Source organism: Vanellus vanellus (assembly GCF_965231255.1).
Source record: "Vanellus vanellus genome assembly, chromosome: 1".
In the NCBI taxonomy this organism is placed as follows: domain Eukaryota; kingdom Metazoa; phylum Chordata; class Aves; order Charadriiformes; family Charadriidae; genus Vanellus; species Vanellus vanellus.
Window position 1 is genome coordinate 138,190,314 of NC_138905.1, and position 17,590 is coordinate 138,207,903.

Here is a 17,590-nt window from a genome sequence, read left to right on the forward strand (position 1 = left end):
AATCTACCTGCTCGCTTGGAAGTACCCTCCTAGGCCATAGAGCAAGCCATTCCTCCCCAGGAGAAGTCACTGCATGTTTGCTAAGTTTTTTGTATCAGACAAGTATCGCTGAATTTACAAATTTTTGCAGCCGTACATTAGCTGGATTTTACAGGTAGAAACGGTGAATTTCAGGGACTGTTTCCTTTCCCAAAGCCAAAGGAATCACCACAGAGCCTGCTAGTTCAGCCAGCAGTTCAGCTCCAGCCCTTGCCATTTCAAAGCCATCTTGTCCCTGTCAGACATTCCCCGAGTTAGGTGTCAGCATCAATAATAGGAAAAAAAAAAAAAAAAACAACTCCATAGTGGAGACATGAAATTGCAGCTTCCAGCTGGTGACTAATACCAGTCTGTGTCAGAACTGCAGCACAAACAGGGGATGCTCGAGCAGATGCAAGACCGATGAACACCAGTATTACTTACCTGTAGAAGTGGGATAGTTATACTGGCGCTCTCCTGCAGCCTGCTTGCTTAAAATGCGTTAAGGAGCCTTGAACTGTATTTTCTAGAAAACGAGTTGTCTCATACCTGCTATGATTTGGGAGGGCTGACTTTGTTTTTATAGGACTGAAATCTAATTCTATCTTCTTTCTTTCCCATTTTAGAATACAGCTCATGCAGTATGTAATTTATGGCATTGCATCATTTTTCTTCTTATATGGAATAATCCTTTTGGCAGAAGGTTTTTATACAACAAGTGCTGTGAAGGAGCTGCATGGAGAATTCAAAACAACAGCCTGTGGCCGCTGCATCAGTGGAATGGTGAGTAGCATCAGAGATGGGAACAGTGGTCTGGCTTACTAAAACCTGTTGGGCTCGGTTTGACTCCTCTTGTTTTTGAACAACAGTGTATTGCTGCCGCCTTTGTTTAACTCTTTCTGGGCAGTCAGAATCAATCCCTCTTGCAGATCCTTCTTTGAACTTTGAGGATACTTGATTCTGCAGGTGGACCGTCAGGGTGCTATCGTGGCCTCCCCTGTCGAAAAGCAGAACCCACTGGTCTGAACTAAGTTGACGGTTTTAAAACACTCAACATGAGATAAAATGAAATTTGTGCTTTTAAACATGGAACACACTAGTGATGCTTAAAGGCAAGCTGTAAAATGGCTGTGGTTTGCAGAGCTATTAAAATAACAAACTGTAATGCCTCTGATTTCCATAGTCAATTCTGCTTGAGAATGTCTGGATCCTTCAGAGGAACAGTCATGAATGAAGCTTCGCAACATCTTTGCACTTGAATCGAGTATTGCTGTCTTGCTTTTGCAGATGGCAAAAGGCATACAGATACAATAGTGAGTCTTTCTCGCAAAGCTGAAACACTTACAGCCTTGAAGTTACAAGCCATCCTCCCTTCAGTATACTTTTGTATCAGAATGAAATTTTAAACAAAGTTTAACTAAAAATAAAACTTCAGATTCTCACCCACGTTGCCCCCTAGGGCGCACTCTGCAAGAACAGAAACATAACTATGTTTCTGAGACAGGATTTCAAAGCTATTTCTGAAAATCTGAATTCAAAGCTCGTAGTTATGGAGGAAGCTAAGCAGTATGACAGATCGCCCACGGGAAAGTGTGGGTGAAAAGAGAAGAGGCTTTTGGTGTGATTGTTGCATTTTAATATACAATCTATATCCTGTACTTTAAAAATATGTACTTTCAGCTGGTTAAATACAAAAGAGATGCATGTTTATTTTCAGGAGGGTTACAATTTTCCACTGTGCTGTTGGATACTTATTGAATTTTTCAAGAGCTAATAAAAATAAGACATCTGATCACTTTCCAGTTAAGCAGCTATTCACTCGCTCTTTTTCTAGCAAGTATGATCTTCACTGAGGAGCAAAATTAGATCTAAGGCAGTGTTGTCCAAAGATCCAAAATACATTAGAAACATAAACATACGTGCATCTCATTAGTGCAGACAATTGCTTGTGCAGTTGAGTAGTTGCAGGCGCATGATTGTCAGCTGCTTGTACAAATACCAGTGTGACACATGGAAATATGACAGAAAAATGTATTTTCATGTTTGCCCATATTTGTCCACACAATGGAGGAGAGAATTTAGCAGCTGAGTGGGGGCTTAGAGCTCTGGTAAGACACATCAGTGTTCAGTGGTACCAGTCATCGTGTCAGAATTCCTGTATGCCGCTGCGTAGTGGTAGAGCTGCGTAAAACACCAGGGTTAGAACAAGGTTTGTGAGGAGATAGAGTATCTTAACAGACCAGTGGCTGCAGCTATGTACAGACAATGAGCTTTTGGACATACAGTGAGTTTTTTGCCTCTTTAATCAAGACCTTCTCTACTTCTTTCTCTGTTACATTACTAAGCACGGTCCTGAAAGGCAGTCCCTTCCATCTTGCATAAGGTTATTACAGAAGACAGACTTCCGACTTTCCTAAATTATTTGCGTTGGCTGTGGTAATGCGGAATAGCCATTTCCCACAGTTATTGCATTAAATGTGAGAGTAAGTGTGTTTTTCCCTGGCTATTTTAGGAGTTAAAGGCCTTGGGTACTTCCTCTCGTGCACAGTTCCACATACACATATGCAAACCCATATTTTATGTATAGTGTACGTATAGAAATCCTTTAAACTGGTCCACTTGGTCCTTAGCAAAATCCAAAGAGAGAATTCTCAATTAGCATAAAACATACAGGTCTGGCGTATGGCACTATCTAATAACGAAATAGTTCCAGTTCGGTTGTGTATAAATTTTATGGCCCTTAGTTTTGCAAGCACTTCTGCCTCCCCACACGCACCGCCTCCGCTGACTGTAGAACCTAACCAATTGCTCAACTTTTGCTGTAATGTTTGCAGTGTTGTTCAGTGCGTCTGGGCAAAAAAAACCAAACAAACAAACAAAAAAAAAAACTATGAGGATGCAAACTTCCACCACTGCAGCAGTAGTTCAGTCCATCAGTTCTGGGTCAGGCTGAGACAACTTTTCCCCTCAGAGCCTTTCCCATCCTTGCTGTTGTTCTCTGGCACACGAGTTTCAAGTAAGATAGTACAGCGTCAGTGCTTCACTGGAAGTACAGCCTTTCCAGTCCACCTACAGTTAGATAACAGTGAAAAGGGAACACAAAAGATGGAGCAGCTGTCCCCTGCTTACCAAGCAGGATCCAAATCCCAGTCTCATCAGGAGGAGGGAGCTAGGAACTGATGCCGGAGCTACTGTTTCACCATAAAACATAGAAGAAGAGGGGGAAAAGGGAAGCGGTCCAGTGGGAGGAGGAAGCTGGAAATTTCCAAAGCAATAATCTTACCAAAGAAAATGCACATTTTTTATATTTTTTTTTTTAATAAAAAAAAGAGCAAACCCAAACCAGCAAATTTCAACGGAAAATCCACGGTTCTCTAAGGTGAAGTAACTTAATTTTTCTTCTTGGCTATGTGTATTAGATCATTTCAGTGTTTTTGATCTGCTGTAACGGTTGCGATGTTTTCAAAAACAGGTATTCTCAAATGTTACACTCAAAATTGATTTCAATAAATCAGGGAGTACGGGAGAGCTCTGTGAACATCGATTCACTCTATTGTTTTGATTTGCAAGTTGTACAGAAATGCTAGTATGTTACAGTTAATTAAAAAAAACCTCCTTAAATTGATTTTTGTTGGAATTTTATTGGCTTTAGCCTACAACCAGCATGCCCGCTTAGCTGAGAATCTTGAGAAATTAATGGACTGTTCTTTAAGGAGGTCAAGCTGTTTACTCAAGCAGGCTGATGAAAAAGGAAATGTCTGAATTACTTTCTCAGTAGCACTTAAACTACCTAAGTATTTGTAAGCAATGAGAATACTGATTTTATTTGTGCTTGGAAATCAAATGCTTTATCACTTGACTTCTTGAAAGTATGCTTAAAGATTATTTCGAAGCATTTTTATGGAAAATTCAAGTATTCTTTTCAAAGAATGAAGGTAAAGTACATGTGTTTTCTCTGTCCAGTTTGTTTTCCTCACGTATGTGCTTGGAGTGGCCTGGCTTGGGGTCTTTGGCTTCTCTGCTGTGCCTGTCTTTATGTTCTATAACATATGGTCAACTTGCGAAGTCATCAAGTCTCTTCAGACAAACGTGACAGTTCCAGGGGACCAGATCTGCGTGGATATCAGGCAATACGGTACTTATTTTAATCCTGATTAAATGCTTTATCCTTTCTCCTTGGTCTGTCTTCAGTAGTTTTGTCTCAGCCTTATCGAGTGAACCATATGCAAAAGCATCGCGCATCTCTGAATGTGTTATTACTTTTCTAATTAATTCAGATTACACTGATCTCTTTCCAGATGCAATCAGTTCAACTGAACTGGCAAGTCATTTATCTAAAATGATTTTGTAGCGGTTTCCAATACTATATTATTAGGTTTAAAAATAGATCACCCTCAAAATAAACTGCTTAGAAACAGCGCTGAGAAACAGATAACCAGATTCTGGTTTTGGAACCCGTATGTGTATACTCTTTCCTTTCAAAAAGCTGATTTTACATTTAAATATGAAGTTAACACCTGAACTTTGCTCTAACAATTATTTTCAGTTAAAAGACCAAAAACCTGCAGTCAAGAGTCTGCCTTAACTATTAATGAATTATTACTGCTTTTTGATGACCCACAGAAAATCCGAGGGGGTGCAGGTAGCAGAGGAGTGGGGACAATTGCTTAAAATAGGGTCAGGCTTTTCATTCCTTGAGGTGAATTTTTTTCTGAAGTTAATCTTTTCAGCCTCCCTTGTGCAGAAGAGCTTTTGTCACCGTTACTTTTGGCTTCCTTTTAGCTAACATTTTCCAGGAATGTTTCTTTCTTTGGACTAAGTCATTCAAAGCTGAGAAAACGGATTAAGAGTTGGAAAAGTAAGAAACCTTGGGTTTGCTTCCCTATCGGGGCTGTAAGTCCAGCAAGGAGAAGATAAAGTATTCTAATTTTAAAAGCAATAAGTTCCAAATCAGTTAAACGTTTGCATCCCATTTTAGCAACTGACAGCAAGAGGCTGGCAAGACATTTTCTTCAGCAGCAAAGCCTGGGAGCGCAGGGAGAAGATGGGCTCCTCCACCTTTCTGCTTCTCCTGGTTGTTTCGCAGCTGTGCGAGCGCCATGTGGGGCCGCGCTCTTCCTCTGATTAGTAAAATCATTTGGGTTTCAATGAGTGATGGGAGGGAGCAGCTCCGTAACAGGCAACTTGTGTCACTGAATTGTCCTCATATTGTTGGGTGGAAGCGGTGGCTAAAAGGCTTCGAGTGTGTATTGCAGTTGCAGAGAAGCAGCTGGCTTTAAAGTAAATCCTATAAAATCTTTTTGAAAGCCGTACCATCCCGAGATGATTTCAGTGACCTGCCCCTGACAGAGTTGCTAATTCCAACCAGCTGAGTTTGAAATGCAAGTTATATGAGGGACACAAACTGGTTTTCTCCTGTTCCAAATGGGTTTTGCTTAAGCTTTACATCTGTTGCAGGCCTAAAAGTTTAGGTTATTTTAAATCTGCTAGATCCTGTTGACTTTTCAGATTTTCAGTTGTGTGAGGAAAGTAATCGGGAGTACGTGAGGTGCAGCAGACCGCATTTTCTTGTAGCAGTGTTCACTTCGTGCTTTTCACCTATTCGAACTAAACCAGAAAAAAATCCTGCAGTTCTTCCCTCTAGCTCCATATTGGCACTCTTCTACAGTAGTTACTTGTTCAAGTAGAACTTAATCTGGTAAGCGCGCGCTATCCCGCAAGGTGCCAAGTACCCCGAGATGCAGATTATCCCTTTCAGCGCTGAGTGGGGGAGTAGGCAGTGTGTGACTGGACCTGGAGTGCAAAAACCCAACCAACCATTTGGCTGCCATATGGGAGAAGCACATCTGAGAACATGCCTTGGCAGCGAGCCGCCGTACAGGGAAGAAAGCACAACTCGAGCGAGTTGTTTCAGTTCCTCCTGCCAACTCAAAGCTGTACTGGTCAACGCGCGGATGCCCAGAATGGGAACACAACTGGCAAGTGGGTGGAAAAGATGAGAGAGGAACAGAAAGCGTGTGTTGATTGCTAAAATGAGCGGTTCCTTTTGCTGTGGTATTTCAGGTATTATCCCTTGGAACGCTGTACCTGGCAAAGCCTGTGGTCCGATTTTAGAGAACATCTGCAACACGAATGAGGTACAGACACATAACCTGTGCGCAGCTTTTGCCTCCAAGTCACTTGGGCGCTGTATAATAAATGGCTTGATGAAAGTTGAAAACTTGATGAAAGGAGAAAACTGGTGCTAATAGTATAAAGAGATTGATTTAAATGCAACACTGAAATCATTCTGTGTTAGGTCATCCAGAAAATGAAAATGATTTCAGAATAATATTATTTTATTTTCTAAAGCATTGAATACCTTGCTACAAAGATGGTTTTATTATCCTTATTTTGTAGAACGGTTGAAATGCATTTTATACAATCCTCAATTGCTTCAATGTTTTTAACATATTTTTTCTCTAGTTCTACATGTCTTACCACCTGTTCATTGTGGCTTGTGCTGGAGCTGGTGCCACTGTCATAGCACTGGTGGGTAGCATTTTTTGTTGTTTTATCGTGTAACGTGTTCCTTTCAGGCTTAAGATGCTTTAAGATTACGTTTTGTGTATCTTAAAAACAGTGACACTAGACATTAAGGAGGGCGAGCTGTAATCACCATTATTGGCTGCTGTGGCTTGGTCATTACAAGTCAGCAGGTCCCAAACTTTTGCTTTGAGAAGTCATCTTAAAGCCCTTCCCCCATCTTTAAAAAAAAAAATTCTTTGCGTGTCCTTTGAAAATCCCACTTCTAGCCACTATTTCTGTTCTTACGCCCACCATTTCTTTTCACTTTTGTAGTTTATTTGATCGGTCACCTGTAACCTCTTGGGTTTCTTTTGTGTGGACCCAGGCAGTTTGACTAGTCCAACACTCATTGCCAATTTTAGGTAGCAGTTGGAAAAGGGACCTTAACGAGATGACTTGCTTGGTATGTCTTAAGGCTTCCTCTAGCTGCCCGCTTCTAACATCATGTCAGCCAAATCTGGGTGTAATACTCACTATTTGTGGGTGCAATAGCCTTAGGTCTGCATGTAGATTATCCTCTCCGCATAAACGGCGAGTTATTTATCTTGCATCTTCACCCTGGAAGAAGCTCAGAGTAACGTCTGTTGTAAAAGTGTCGACAGTTGCCCATGTGGGCTTGAGCCGTCACCTTGTTGTATCTTACTCTCCTGTATTTTGTTCTCTTCCACCAGCTGATCTACATGATGGCTACTACATATAACTATGCTGTTTTGAAGTTTAAGAGTCGGGAAGATTGCTGCACTAAATTCTAAATTGTATAAGCCCAGTAAAGAGCTGCATTGCGTAGCTTGAAATACCACTGACACCCTAGGCTAAAAGTCTAGCTTTCTCAGTTTTGTTACCGTAATTGTAAATAGCTTCAGTAAGCATCGTTTAGCTCATCAGATTAATAAAATGACTTCTTGTATATGAACTATGATGTGGATGAGATCTGGCTATTTCTTCATGTCGAGAGGATTCAGTTACTGTAGGGGTGTTTATAAATCATCCTTCTGACCATGGGACGTTTCCATTTCAAGTCTCCACTTGCTTTCTAACAGTCATCTCTGAAACAAATCCGGGGAGAGTTCAGGGTCAGAATTACTAATTTATCCTTCATCCTGAACACCAAATATAACCCCCTCGAGCATACGGAATATATATGATACAAAAGAAAAGGAATAGTAAAGTAGCGCCGGTCTCTCTTGGCAGGAATTAGAAGCCCAGGTATTATGAATTAGTCGGTTTGCATTTCCAGTGCACGGATGATAAAGTGGATTATTTTCTTTTGCTTCATTTTAAAGTAATTGCCAAATCACGCTCTCTCTGGAAGGAAATAGCTCCTTGTATTAGCTCTGCGTAAAACAATCACCTTCTTTCTTTTGGACCCTGAACTTGTAAGAAACGGCGTATAAATAGCTTCTGTTCTTGTACGGCTTGCACTTTAGTAACTGATTTCTCAGTAGCCAGATCTCAGAACTGTAAGTATGATGCACGGGAAGCAAAACCATGCATAGGTCATAGAGACCTTTTTACACTGTTGGGATTAAAAAAAAAAAAAGAAGTGAATCAGTGTTTCTGGATGTAGATGTTTTGCATGAAGTATGGTGAAAAGAAGTTGGGAAGAGATGAATGCACAAACTAGAAAAAAAATCCATGCAACGATGATAATAATAATGAAAAAAAGAACCAGTCGCTACATGTGATATAAAACTCCTCACCTGAGGTTGGACAATGGAAGTTTAAAATGTAGTTACATAAATATACGATTAAGACTTTTTCTTAACCCAGAGATTGCATGCTTTTGCTTAGTTTTGGACTCATGTTTTGTTGTTTAATTTTACAATATGTTAATGTAGCCTTGTTCACATCAATAAAACAGTTTACAGTTTCAGGCTTTTTCCAGGGGGAGGGTGGAATTCTCATCTGCTTGTTGGGGGCAAAGACTTCCCAGGATCTGGGCTTGGATATGCGTAAACACCACCACCTTAGGACGCAGTTCTTCTGAGCACCTCCTCGTTCCTAGTTTACAGATTACATATATGGCCACGTACAAAACTTTTTTCCTGCTTCCCCCCATTCTGCATTTTAATTGACCCGTACAACTCTGTAGCTCATTTTATTACTGTTATACTAACTTCCTCTAAATTGTGAATAACCGACTGAAATATTAGCATGCCAGATTCTAGAGACCTTTGAGAATAGCCTCTGTGCTTGTTTTAATAACAGAATGCTTATTAACGTAGAGTAACTTTATTTTTTTGTTGTTTTGGTCGTTATTTTAAAGAGCGTCTATTAATCTAACTAGCAGCTTGCTTTGCCTCTTGACATGCTCACTAGCCATCATGCTCACCCTTCTCTTCCAGATCCACTTCCTCATGATACTGTCTTCTAACTGGGCCTACTTAAAGGATGCAAGCAAAATGCAGGCCTACCAAGATATCAAAGCAAAAGAAGAGCAGGAGCTTCAGGATATCCAGTCTCGGTCAAAAGAGCAACTCAATTCTTACACATAAATGTTGGCCACAGTAATTCAGCCGAAGAATTCTGTAGCTCTGACAAATCAACAAATAGCTGCTCTGCAGTACAGGTGTGTGTCTACCAAACAAAATTAGAGAGAAGTGCAAAAGCTTCACATTCCAGCTCCTGGAACACATTCGTAGGGAAATCTTCCCACGGGTAATCTTCCATCCTTTCATACAGAGAATGGAGGTTTTATTCCAGGCATTTTAAAAGGCAACACTTCACAATAAGTGACCAAATTATTCTTCTTCGAGACTTTTTGGTATTTAATATTTGACGTGTTCCACAGCATGACGTCCTGCACAAAACGGTGGCAGGTGCTCCCAGCCAGCAGGCAGTAGATCTCTGTACAGACCTTAGGCAAAGGCACGTGTGCGGTGTGTGATTTTTAGTATCTCCGTTCATCTACCAAACGAAAACGTGGCCAGCTAAGATTTCTATTTCTGACCGCTCGCGCTGACCTGACGGCGCAGTTGCAGCGTTCCCGAAGTTGCAGCGGGGCTGTCTTTGACCGCTCTTTCCAGGGGCCGCAGGAACAGCGCTCTGCTTCTGTGCCACACTTTTTTTATGATGAAGTGAAGCAGTCACGCTCCTGTGCTTACGTGCGTGTTGAGCAGATGTCCCAAGTTTTAATCTTTTTATTAACTATTTAATGGAATGTAGATCCCCGGATCTGGATAATGATCCCCTTCTTTTTGAAAATAAATGTCAGCTTTGCCTTAATATTTATTTTCTATAAATGTCTTAGCATTTATATAGTGGCAGGAGACCATTATCCTACGTTTTAAGTAAGTGAAAAGTGTTACCTTATTAAAATGACACTGATTTGACTATTCCAAACGAGCGGATGAGAAAGTTTGCAGAGTTTTACACAAACAATAAAAATTACAGCCATAAACCAGAATACAGGATGTCCACCTTTCTCTATCTTGGTGCTTAGCAAATTTATAGTCAGTGCTTATGTGTTTTCCTTTTTACAAATTAATTAGCACACTAAGAAAGAAAATGTGGTGTTCAGAAAAAAAAAAACACAAACTGGTGCCATTTTAAAGTCACTTCCCATAGAAGTCTGCCTTCTAATTAATGTTTTTTTTCAGAAGCATTCAGTGGTATCTTGAGTATTAGTGATGGTATATTTGGTGTTTGTTCTATATGATATATATATAAGTGTTGGGGGGGGAAGTAAAATACATCAGTAATTTGAAAAAACTAAATATTCCAGTCATACCCATGTTAAGCTGACGTGTGGTTTGATAGTTTTGACTGTTTGCTGAATATAAATCAAAGGAAGCACAAATTTCTTCGAGTCAGTATTAAGAGAAAAGGCATTTGGGGGGTGGGTGTATAAACTTCAAATATAATTTTTTTTTTTGTTACATATTGAAGTCTAATTTGACAGTTTCAAAAAAGGGGCGAATTTGATCAATGTAGAGCAAATATGACAAAATAGCCTAGTGTATGTTCTTACCTGTTGCATGAAGGAGACATTTCTACAGCAATGCAGGTGATGTTCTAGCCCAGTGTTTGCATAAGGGTAATAATGGAGGCAGTGTCTTAAAGCCTAATTCTTTTCTAATTCAGTGTAGCTATTACTGGGAGTTTTTGAAGTTTTGTTTAAGTAGTCTAATATTTTTATGTAAAGAGCATTAAATTTTGCTATGTATAAATTTTTGTAACCTAACAGTGAATCAATATTTTCTATCAGTGCCAAGGGCTTCCTGTAGTTACATCCAAGTGTTAAAATAAATATTTGTAGATAATAGACGACACTTGTGTACGCTTATTTGAAAACAGACCCACAGCTACTCCATATTAGTGCATCTCTAGGCTTTATGTCTCTCTCGGAAGTGAAACCCGTTTTTGTTCAGTAGTATCTTATCTATCCACATGCTCCTGCTGGGGGAAGGGCTGCCCTGCAGGTGCCTGCTGCAGCGTGGTGCGTCAGCCGGTGTTCCCAGCATGACATAGCCGTAGTTGTTCCAGGCCAGCATAATGCAACGAGCACTCTCCGTCCTGTTCCGGGGCAGCAAAGGGAAGGCGTCTCATGGAAACTTTGTAAGAGCGACACCAAATTAAGCAGCAGGTATAATTAGAGTAGCCACCAACTCGCTTCTCATCTTAATTTCCAAAAGCAAAGTTTATTTCTGTCACATTTTTTGGTACGGTGCGTTTTAACATCCAGTGAATTCGCAAGACAGCTATGTTTTTGCCCTTAAATTCTGTCAAACTTGGCTTCACGTTCTTGTAGTTAGGTCAAGATGAGCAGCCTCAAATGCAGTGCAAGTTGTAATATATGCTGCCAACCTAAATTACTTCATTGATTAAAAAAATACTGTATTTTATACTGTAAATAAAGTTTAATGATCTTGCCTATAATCTACCTACAAAATACAAAGCTTAAATAAAGATGAGTTAAATAGCATTTTTATTTGAATCTCTCCGTTCTGGGCTGGTTAATACCAACAAGGTGATACACGAGATAAAGGCTGCTCCTAAAAGCGTGTGTTTCCCCTGCCCTAGCAGCAAAAGGGGCACATCAGCTTGGGTCTGGCGCAAGCCAAGGGGCTCCATGGGACATCTTTAAAAACATGTGACGATGACAACTGTTACCTGCACACTGACCTGCCCCTTGTAACAGCTGGAGGGGAAGGGGTTGGGGGCGAGGGGGGAAGCGGGGAGCACCCCTTGGAGAAGCTGTCCCAGGTTACAGGAATGCCAACCTACCTGAACGTACTGACTTAATGTTCTTACACTGTTTTGTCCTTTCTCACACCCCATTCAAGGGCCTCCTTCTGGATTAATAACACGTCAGGGCTCGCTATTTGAAGTCAGTGATTGAAGTGATGAGCTTTATTAATTTATAATTACACAGCCTGCCGTCTTGGTGCCTAACATTTATTACAACTTTTTACAGGCAGAAAGCTGCTTTAAAAACATTTTTAGTGTAAAAATAATAATAATAAAAGTCAGTAGCTATTGTTCACCAGAAGTTTTCATCCACGTCTCCATGAGAAATGCCACCAGCGCTGTATTAAGGATAGGAGGGAGGGAAAGAAAGCGGTATGAGTCCACAGTAGTAACTTGTCTTACATCTTAAATATAAATACTTGTTTTAAAAAGACGGTTAAGAGACTGTGTATGCTGCAATTCTCTTGCTGTTTCAGTGAATTGAAGGAAATAACAAGCTTTTAAGAGTGAGGATTTGGGCCTTCAGGAACAGAATGCCAGCTCGTATCTCTCAGAAATCAGTACTGTCTATCCGCTGCTTCTGTATGCTTAACCAGGGAAAAGAAATTTGCTATACAGAGAGCAATCCAGGAGCAGCAGGGTAAGGTCTGGTATGTAAAACAGCACTTGAAAGGCACAGACAATACTGAATACTACAGTTAGTGTGAGCGTTTAGTTTTTTTTTAACCATTCTATTTTTTTTGCTCATATATATTTTCAATTCTACATCTTCAAATAAATGGAAAGATTTGATAAGACACGGGGTGGGGTTTGTTTTTTTTCTTTCCCTATCAAGCAAGTAAAAACTACATATCCTTATTTATCACTGTCTAGAGAGACCCAGGGGAAGTGCCCTAGCTGCAGTAACTCAGTGCAGGCAGCCAAAAAATCTCTGGAAAAAAAAAGTGCGTGAATTAGTTTGTTAGAAGTCCATGATGCTACATATGATAAATCAAAGCTAGGTTCAATGCTAATAACAGACTATCTGCAAGGTACAGCGCAGGCAAACCTTCACAGCGCCATTACCCAAGAAAAATCCATCACATTTCAGCTCACTGTGAAAGAACTGAGATGCTGCTCAGTGGCAGATAAAAGGTTTTAATTGCCCAGCGATTGAAACAAATCATTGAATGGAGTTCCCAGATCCGAATGCCATATAGCATGCAACTCCCCTGTCTAAGAACTGGAAGGATCCTCAGTTTTTCCAACACACTTGCTTTTGATTACTAGTTTGTTTATATTTATTTTGCTTTTTAAGAAGGCAGATGTCAGAACTTTAATTTATAGTTAACTGTTTATTAATATGGGGTAATAGAAGTGATTAATAGTAATATGTGAGCCTTACCTGTCATCCTTTTCACTAGATATAAGTCCATCTGTAAGTGATCCTTCTGTTTCTTCTTTCTTTGAATTCTGGGAGCCAACAGGAAAATACACTTTCTGTAACTGGTTCTTAAGGCTTAAGTGACTCTTAATAATAGCACCTGTACTTCAAGGCACCTAATTGAAAATAAAACTACTATTTCTACAAATGCTGCATTGCATCTAGAATAATGACACCTTGGAAAATCAGGCTTGGATAATGTTGGAACAAAAGAATGCTGCAGTCCTTCATCGAAGTAATGTTCACCCATATTCACACCTGTTCTTTAAGGTCAAATTTTCCATTTTGCCAGAACAAATTCTATCAGTTGTGGTAGTGGAACACAAACTGACCTGGGTAGATTCAAACTGTATTTAAACACAGTCTGAACTAAAAATTGAGGACATTTAAATTTAAATACTGTCCTAGTACCTAAAGACAAACTAAACCCCTCTCAGTGTACCAGGAAAAAACCCAAAACCCTTATAAAAGAAAGAATTTTGGGGTTTTTGTGTTTTTTTTTTTTTTCTTTTGAATAAACACATTTCTGCAATACAAATCCAAACATTCATCTCTGCAGGATGTTACATAAAGCTTCTGAATGAAGAAAAAATGAAAGAATATTGTTTTCATACTAAGCATACTTTAGCAAGACATAAATACTTATTATACAGTAATACTTTTGGATCCAGGTTTTGATAACACTCACCTTGTTTGCCAGTTCCTGCTCTCTTCTCTGCTGGATTATTCTCATGTATTTTTCTAATGGGTTTGGAGTAGGATCCCTTAAGTCATCGTCAGCACCAGCATTAGTGTTTTCAAATTTTCCTCCCTCCTTATCTTCTTTTTCTTCATCGATTTTCTTTGAGTCTTGGATCCACTTTAAGACACAAATTCAAAATTAAATACCGATCAGCTCAAGAAAAATAGCTTTTATACCTAAACACCTGCACTATCTGCAGGATTTCATGTTAACCCCAGTAAAACATGCCAGTCTAAACTGCATTAAATTTGTTATGTGCAGTTCAAGATGAAATGTTAAGCTATTGCTTCAATTCAGAAAGAGACATCCCACTCTAGCCCTGTCTGGATGTCTGAGGTGCTGGGAGGCCTGAGGCTTCTGTGTGTGACGTCTGCGTGTGAACTGAAGAAGATGAGGTGACACAGGTATGCAAGTTTCTTGAAAGGCCTAACTTGCTGGTGTGAAGGGGTAGCATGAGTACCTCTGATCAGCACCACTACCCTGAATCAAATTAACCAGGGTTTAAGGGTGGGAAGAGGAAACGGGAGGGAGCAAAAACCAAGTTTTGTACAGGTCCAGAACACTACTTCAACTTGTGCTGCATCAGCTCAAAGGGATTTAAGCTAACTCCTTAAGGTCTCCTTATAGCTTCTACTTCCAAGAAGGCACCCCAATACAAGCTAATGCACAGATGAACATTAACATGTTCTGGTGGTGTCCCACCAGCAGCGGTCCATGTCAGAAAGTCCGTGAATGTACAGCTTGTTCTGATAGCCTGGTGACAGCTGCCTTCTAAGTTCTGGTCATAAAACTGCTGCTTCCAGTTGCAGGAAGCATGGAAGGAAAAGCATCTGTTTCCAGGGAAAGAATCACATAAGGAGAAATTCTAGCAAGACTCTTTGGTTAATTGCACAACTACGTAAAAGTACTTAGCCTCTACTACTTTTGCTTAAAGAATAAAATTATTTTTAACCAAGTAACGCAATCCTAAAATGCATGGCACTACAAAGCTGCATTACTGTCAGAAATGAACATATTAAATCACTACCTCTTTGTTAAGCTTTTCCACTTCTTTTTGCTCTCTTTCCAAAGCTTCTTGTTCTTGCTCTCTCCTTTCTTGTCTTGCTTCTTCTAAGTTTTTCTCAACTTCTCTATTCTGTTCTTCAATCTGTCTTTGATCCAGCACCGCTGTGAAAAATTATTTCAACATCTGTGATTTGATTTATGTTGTTCAGTAATCTACCACAGTAGCATACAAATGAGCAACAGGTCCCTGCATAACATTAATAGCAAATGAAAAACAACTGCATATATTGTTGTATATATCACAAAGTTATTCTTAGCATCTGGTAATGTTTCTTTCCACCTAAACATTTTTAGTCTGCTGTATGACTCACCAATAGTTGAACAGTAGAGCCACAGTAGAGGCCAGGGACTTGACAATCTCTCTGTGCACTCCTCATTCCTACCACAGACTTTCTCATGAAATCTTTGTTATCCTAACATTCATGTTGCTGTATTCTTTCCCTCTCTGCAATTCTTTGCATTTATAAAGCAAAGTACTTAAAAAACCTTTGAAAATTATTGCAGGACATGCTGCTGATATAACCAGTATATTTAAAAAGCTGGGGAAGTAGAACAGCGTTCAGATAGTAATTAGGCGGGCAAACTAAATACAGGGAATTATTAGAAGCTAGAAAGCTCTTCTCTAAATAGAAAGAATCATGATGCTTCCATGTAGAACAATTAGAAAAGCAGCATATGCTGCACTGAAATCATCCTCATCTACCCAAAGAATTAAAACAGCATTGTGATAATACAGTTTGCGAAGAGTCAAGAAAAATGAAAAAAATCTGGACAAGCAGTACATAAAATACTTCAAAAAACCCAAACCAACACAAAACCTTTCAAGTCTTATTTCTATCAAGAACAGAAATAATATTTAATAATTATCCTAAAGAGAAAAGTAAGAAACAAAACCTTCTCTCCAGAAGCTGGACGGGGGGTGGGACGGGTGGCAAAAGTGTTTAAATTAAAAACAAACGTAACCAAAATCAGGGCAAAAAAAGACATCCTCATACAGTAAAGCGAAAGAAAATATTCCTTGCTCTTTATTATGTAATTAGCACTTTTGGAAAAATTTTCAATCATGCCAGCATACATACCTACAGAATGTTAAATATTTGGCTTTTTGTGTTACACATCTGACATTTAAAAAGGGTATTCACTTTTGTTTCTGAGCTGAGAACTCACTTAAGTCCTGCAGCGAAGTAGCTGCTGCTGCCACAGTGGCTGTGACATGGTTTCCATTGACGATGTCCCCAGATGGATGCAAGGCATCACTTTCACACTGCTCTGGAATGTCCCCCTGATCTGGAGAAGAAATTTGAACAATGGCTTCATTATTTTGTAATTACAATAGCGGAGCACAGCAATGGACACAAAGTGTGGGAATGGCTGAATTAGAACACATAAATATCAGCACTAATTGAGCATTTTCCCTTCAACTTGACCATTTCCCTGAGGATTAAGAATTATCGTAGGCTGTACTGGCTTCTTTAATTACAGAATTGTTAGTTTTGAAATTAGCTATTGGAACACATCTGTTTACAAAGCCAAAACAGATTCATGAATAAATATACACCAGAAAACCAAAATGTTTTCATTTCTTTGCATAATCAAGATACAGGTCACAGAAAAATTACATGTCCAAGCTTAGCTCATCCTTTCTATGCACATAAAACAGCCTTTGATTATTTGATCACATATTATTTCTTTATTAGGATCCTTGCTTCTTCAGCGCACAGGATGGATACTGCTAACTCAAACATTCTATGTTATATTTTCTTCACCCTGTGCAATGTGGCTCTGAATTTACAACAACAAAATTATTGTACTTCCTCTCTAATCTTTGATACTCAAATGCTTCTTAATTATTTACCTGCAAAGTATGCAGACTGCTATTATCTCGCTTTTATGGGAGAAAGCAAAAAGAGATAAAAAATCAGATGTAGCCACTATCTCTAGCTAGCAAACCTGAAATACACAGGACCATTTTTTCAAGCATTTAGTGCAACATACTACAGATACCTTATAGGTCTCCTCAAGTTTTGAGTAAAGGTGTAGAAAACATTGATTTCCCATCCTTCAAATATTATCAAGGTTTCAAGAATTCTTCTTTTCCACATCAAAAAAAAAAAAAAAAAAAAAAAAGGAAATATTTCCATAGAATCACAGAATGGTTTAGACTGGAAGGGACCTTAGAGATCATCTAGTTCCACCCCCCTGCCATGGGCAGGGACACCTCCCACCAGACCAGGTTGCTCAAAGCCCCATCCAGCCTGGCCTTGAACGCCTCCAGGGATGGGGCATCCACAGCTTCCCTGGGCAACCAGTTCCTGTGTCTCAGAACCCTCACAGTGAAAAATTTCTTCCTAATATCATTCTAAGTCTACCCTCTTTCAGGTTGAAGCCACTTCCCCTTGCCCTATCACTGCATGCCCATGTAAAAAGTCCCTCTCCAGCTTTCCTGTAGGCCCCCTTCATACTGGCAGACCGCTAAAAGGTCTCCCCAGAGCTGCCTTCTTCAGGCTGAGAGAGTTGGTGTTGTTCAGCCTGGAGCAAAGCAGCAGCCTTTTCTTCTTGCACGAAGAAAAACAGGACACCCAAAC

At 39.7% G+C, this 17,590-nt stretch overlaps 2 protein-coding genes across 5 annotated transcripts in view; one reads left to right on the plus strand and one right to left on the minus strand.

Annotated features, from left to right (window-relative positions):
* The window catches only part of GPM6B (glycoprotein M6B), a gene marked incomplete at its 5' end in the record, with an annotated part of 31,116 nt that extends 21,279 nt beyond the window's left edge, over positions 1-9,837 (plus strand). Inside the window, 5 exons of one of the 2 annotated variants that reach the window (XM_082488275.1) lie at positions 645-801; positions 3,982-4,153; positions 6,082-6,155; positions 6,484-6,549; positions 8,931-9,837. In XM_082488275.1, the coding sequence (XP_082344401.1) occupies positions 645-801; positions 3,982-4,153; positions 6,082-6,155; positions 6,484-6,549; positions 8,931-9,080 (619 nt within the window). In that variant the 3' untranslated portion in view covers positions 9,081-9,837. Of the gene's footprint in view, positions 1-644; positions 802-3,981; positions 4,154-6,081; positions 6,156-6,483; positions 6,550-7,256; positions 7,463-8,930 lie in introns of those variants that run through there. The other variant, XM_082488276.1, reaches the window with a different exon arrangement.
* Positions 9,838-9,866: 29 nt separating this feature from the next.
* Positions 9,867-17,590, minus strand: part of OFD1 (OFD1 centriole and centriolar satellite protein) — a 37,874-nt gene continuing 30,150 nt past the window's right edge. For all 3 annotated transcript variants that reach the window (XM_082488297.1, XM_082488295.1, XM_082488296.1), the window contains 5 exons: positions 16,173-16,292; positions 14,968-15,107; positions 13,887-14,057; positions 13,160-13,227; positions 9,867-12,113 (listed from right to left, as the gene is read on the minus strand). In XM_082488297.1, the coding sequence (XP_082344423.1) occupies positions 12,068-12,113; positions 13,160-13,227; positions 13,887-14,057; positions 14,968-15,107; positions 16,173-16,292 (545 nt within the window). In that variant the 3' untranslated portion in view covers positions 9,867-12,067. The remainder of the gene's footprint in view (positions 12,114-13,159; positions 13,228-13,886; positions 14,058-14,967; positions 15,108-16,172; positions 16,293-17,590) is intronic.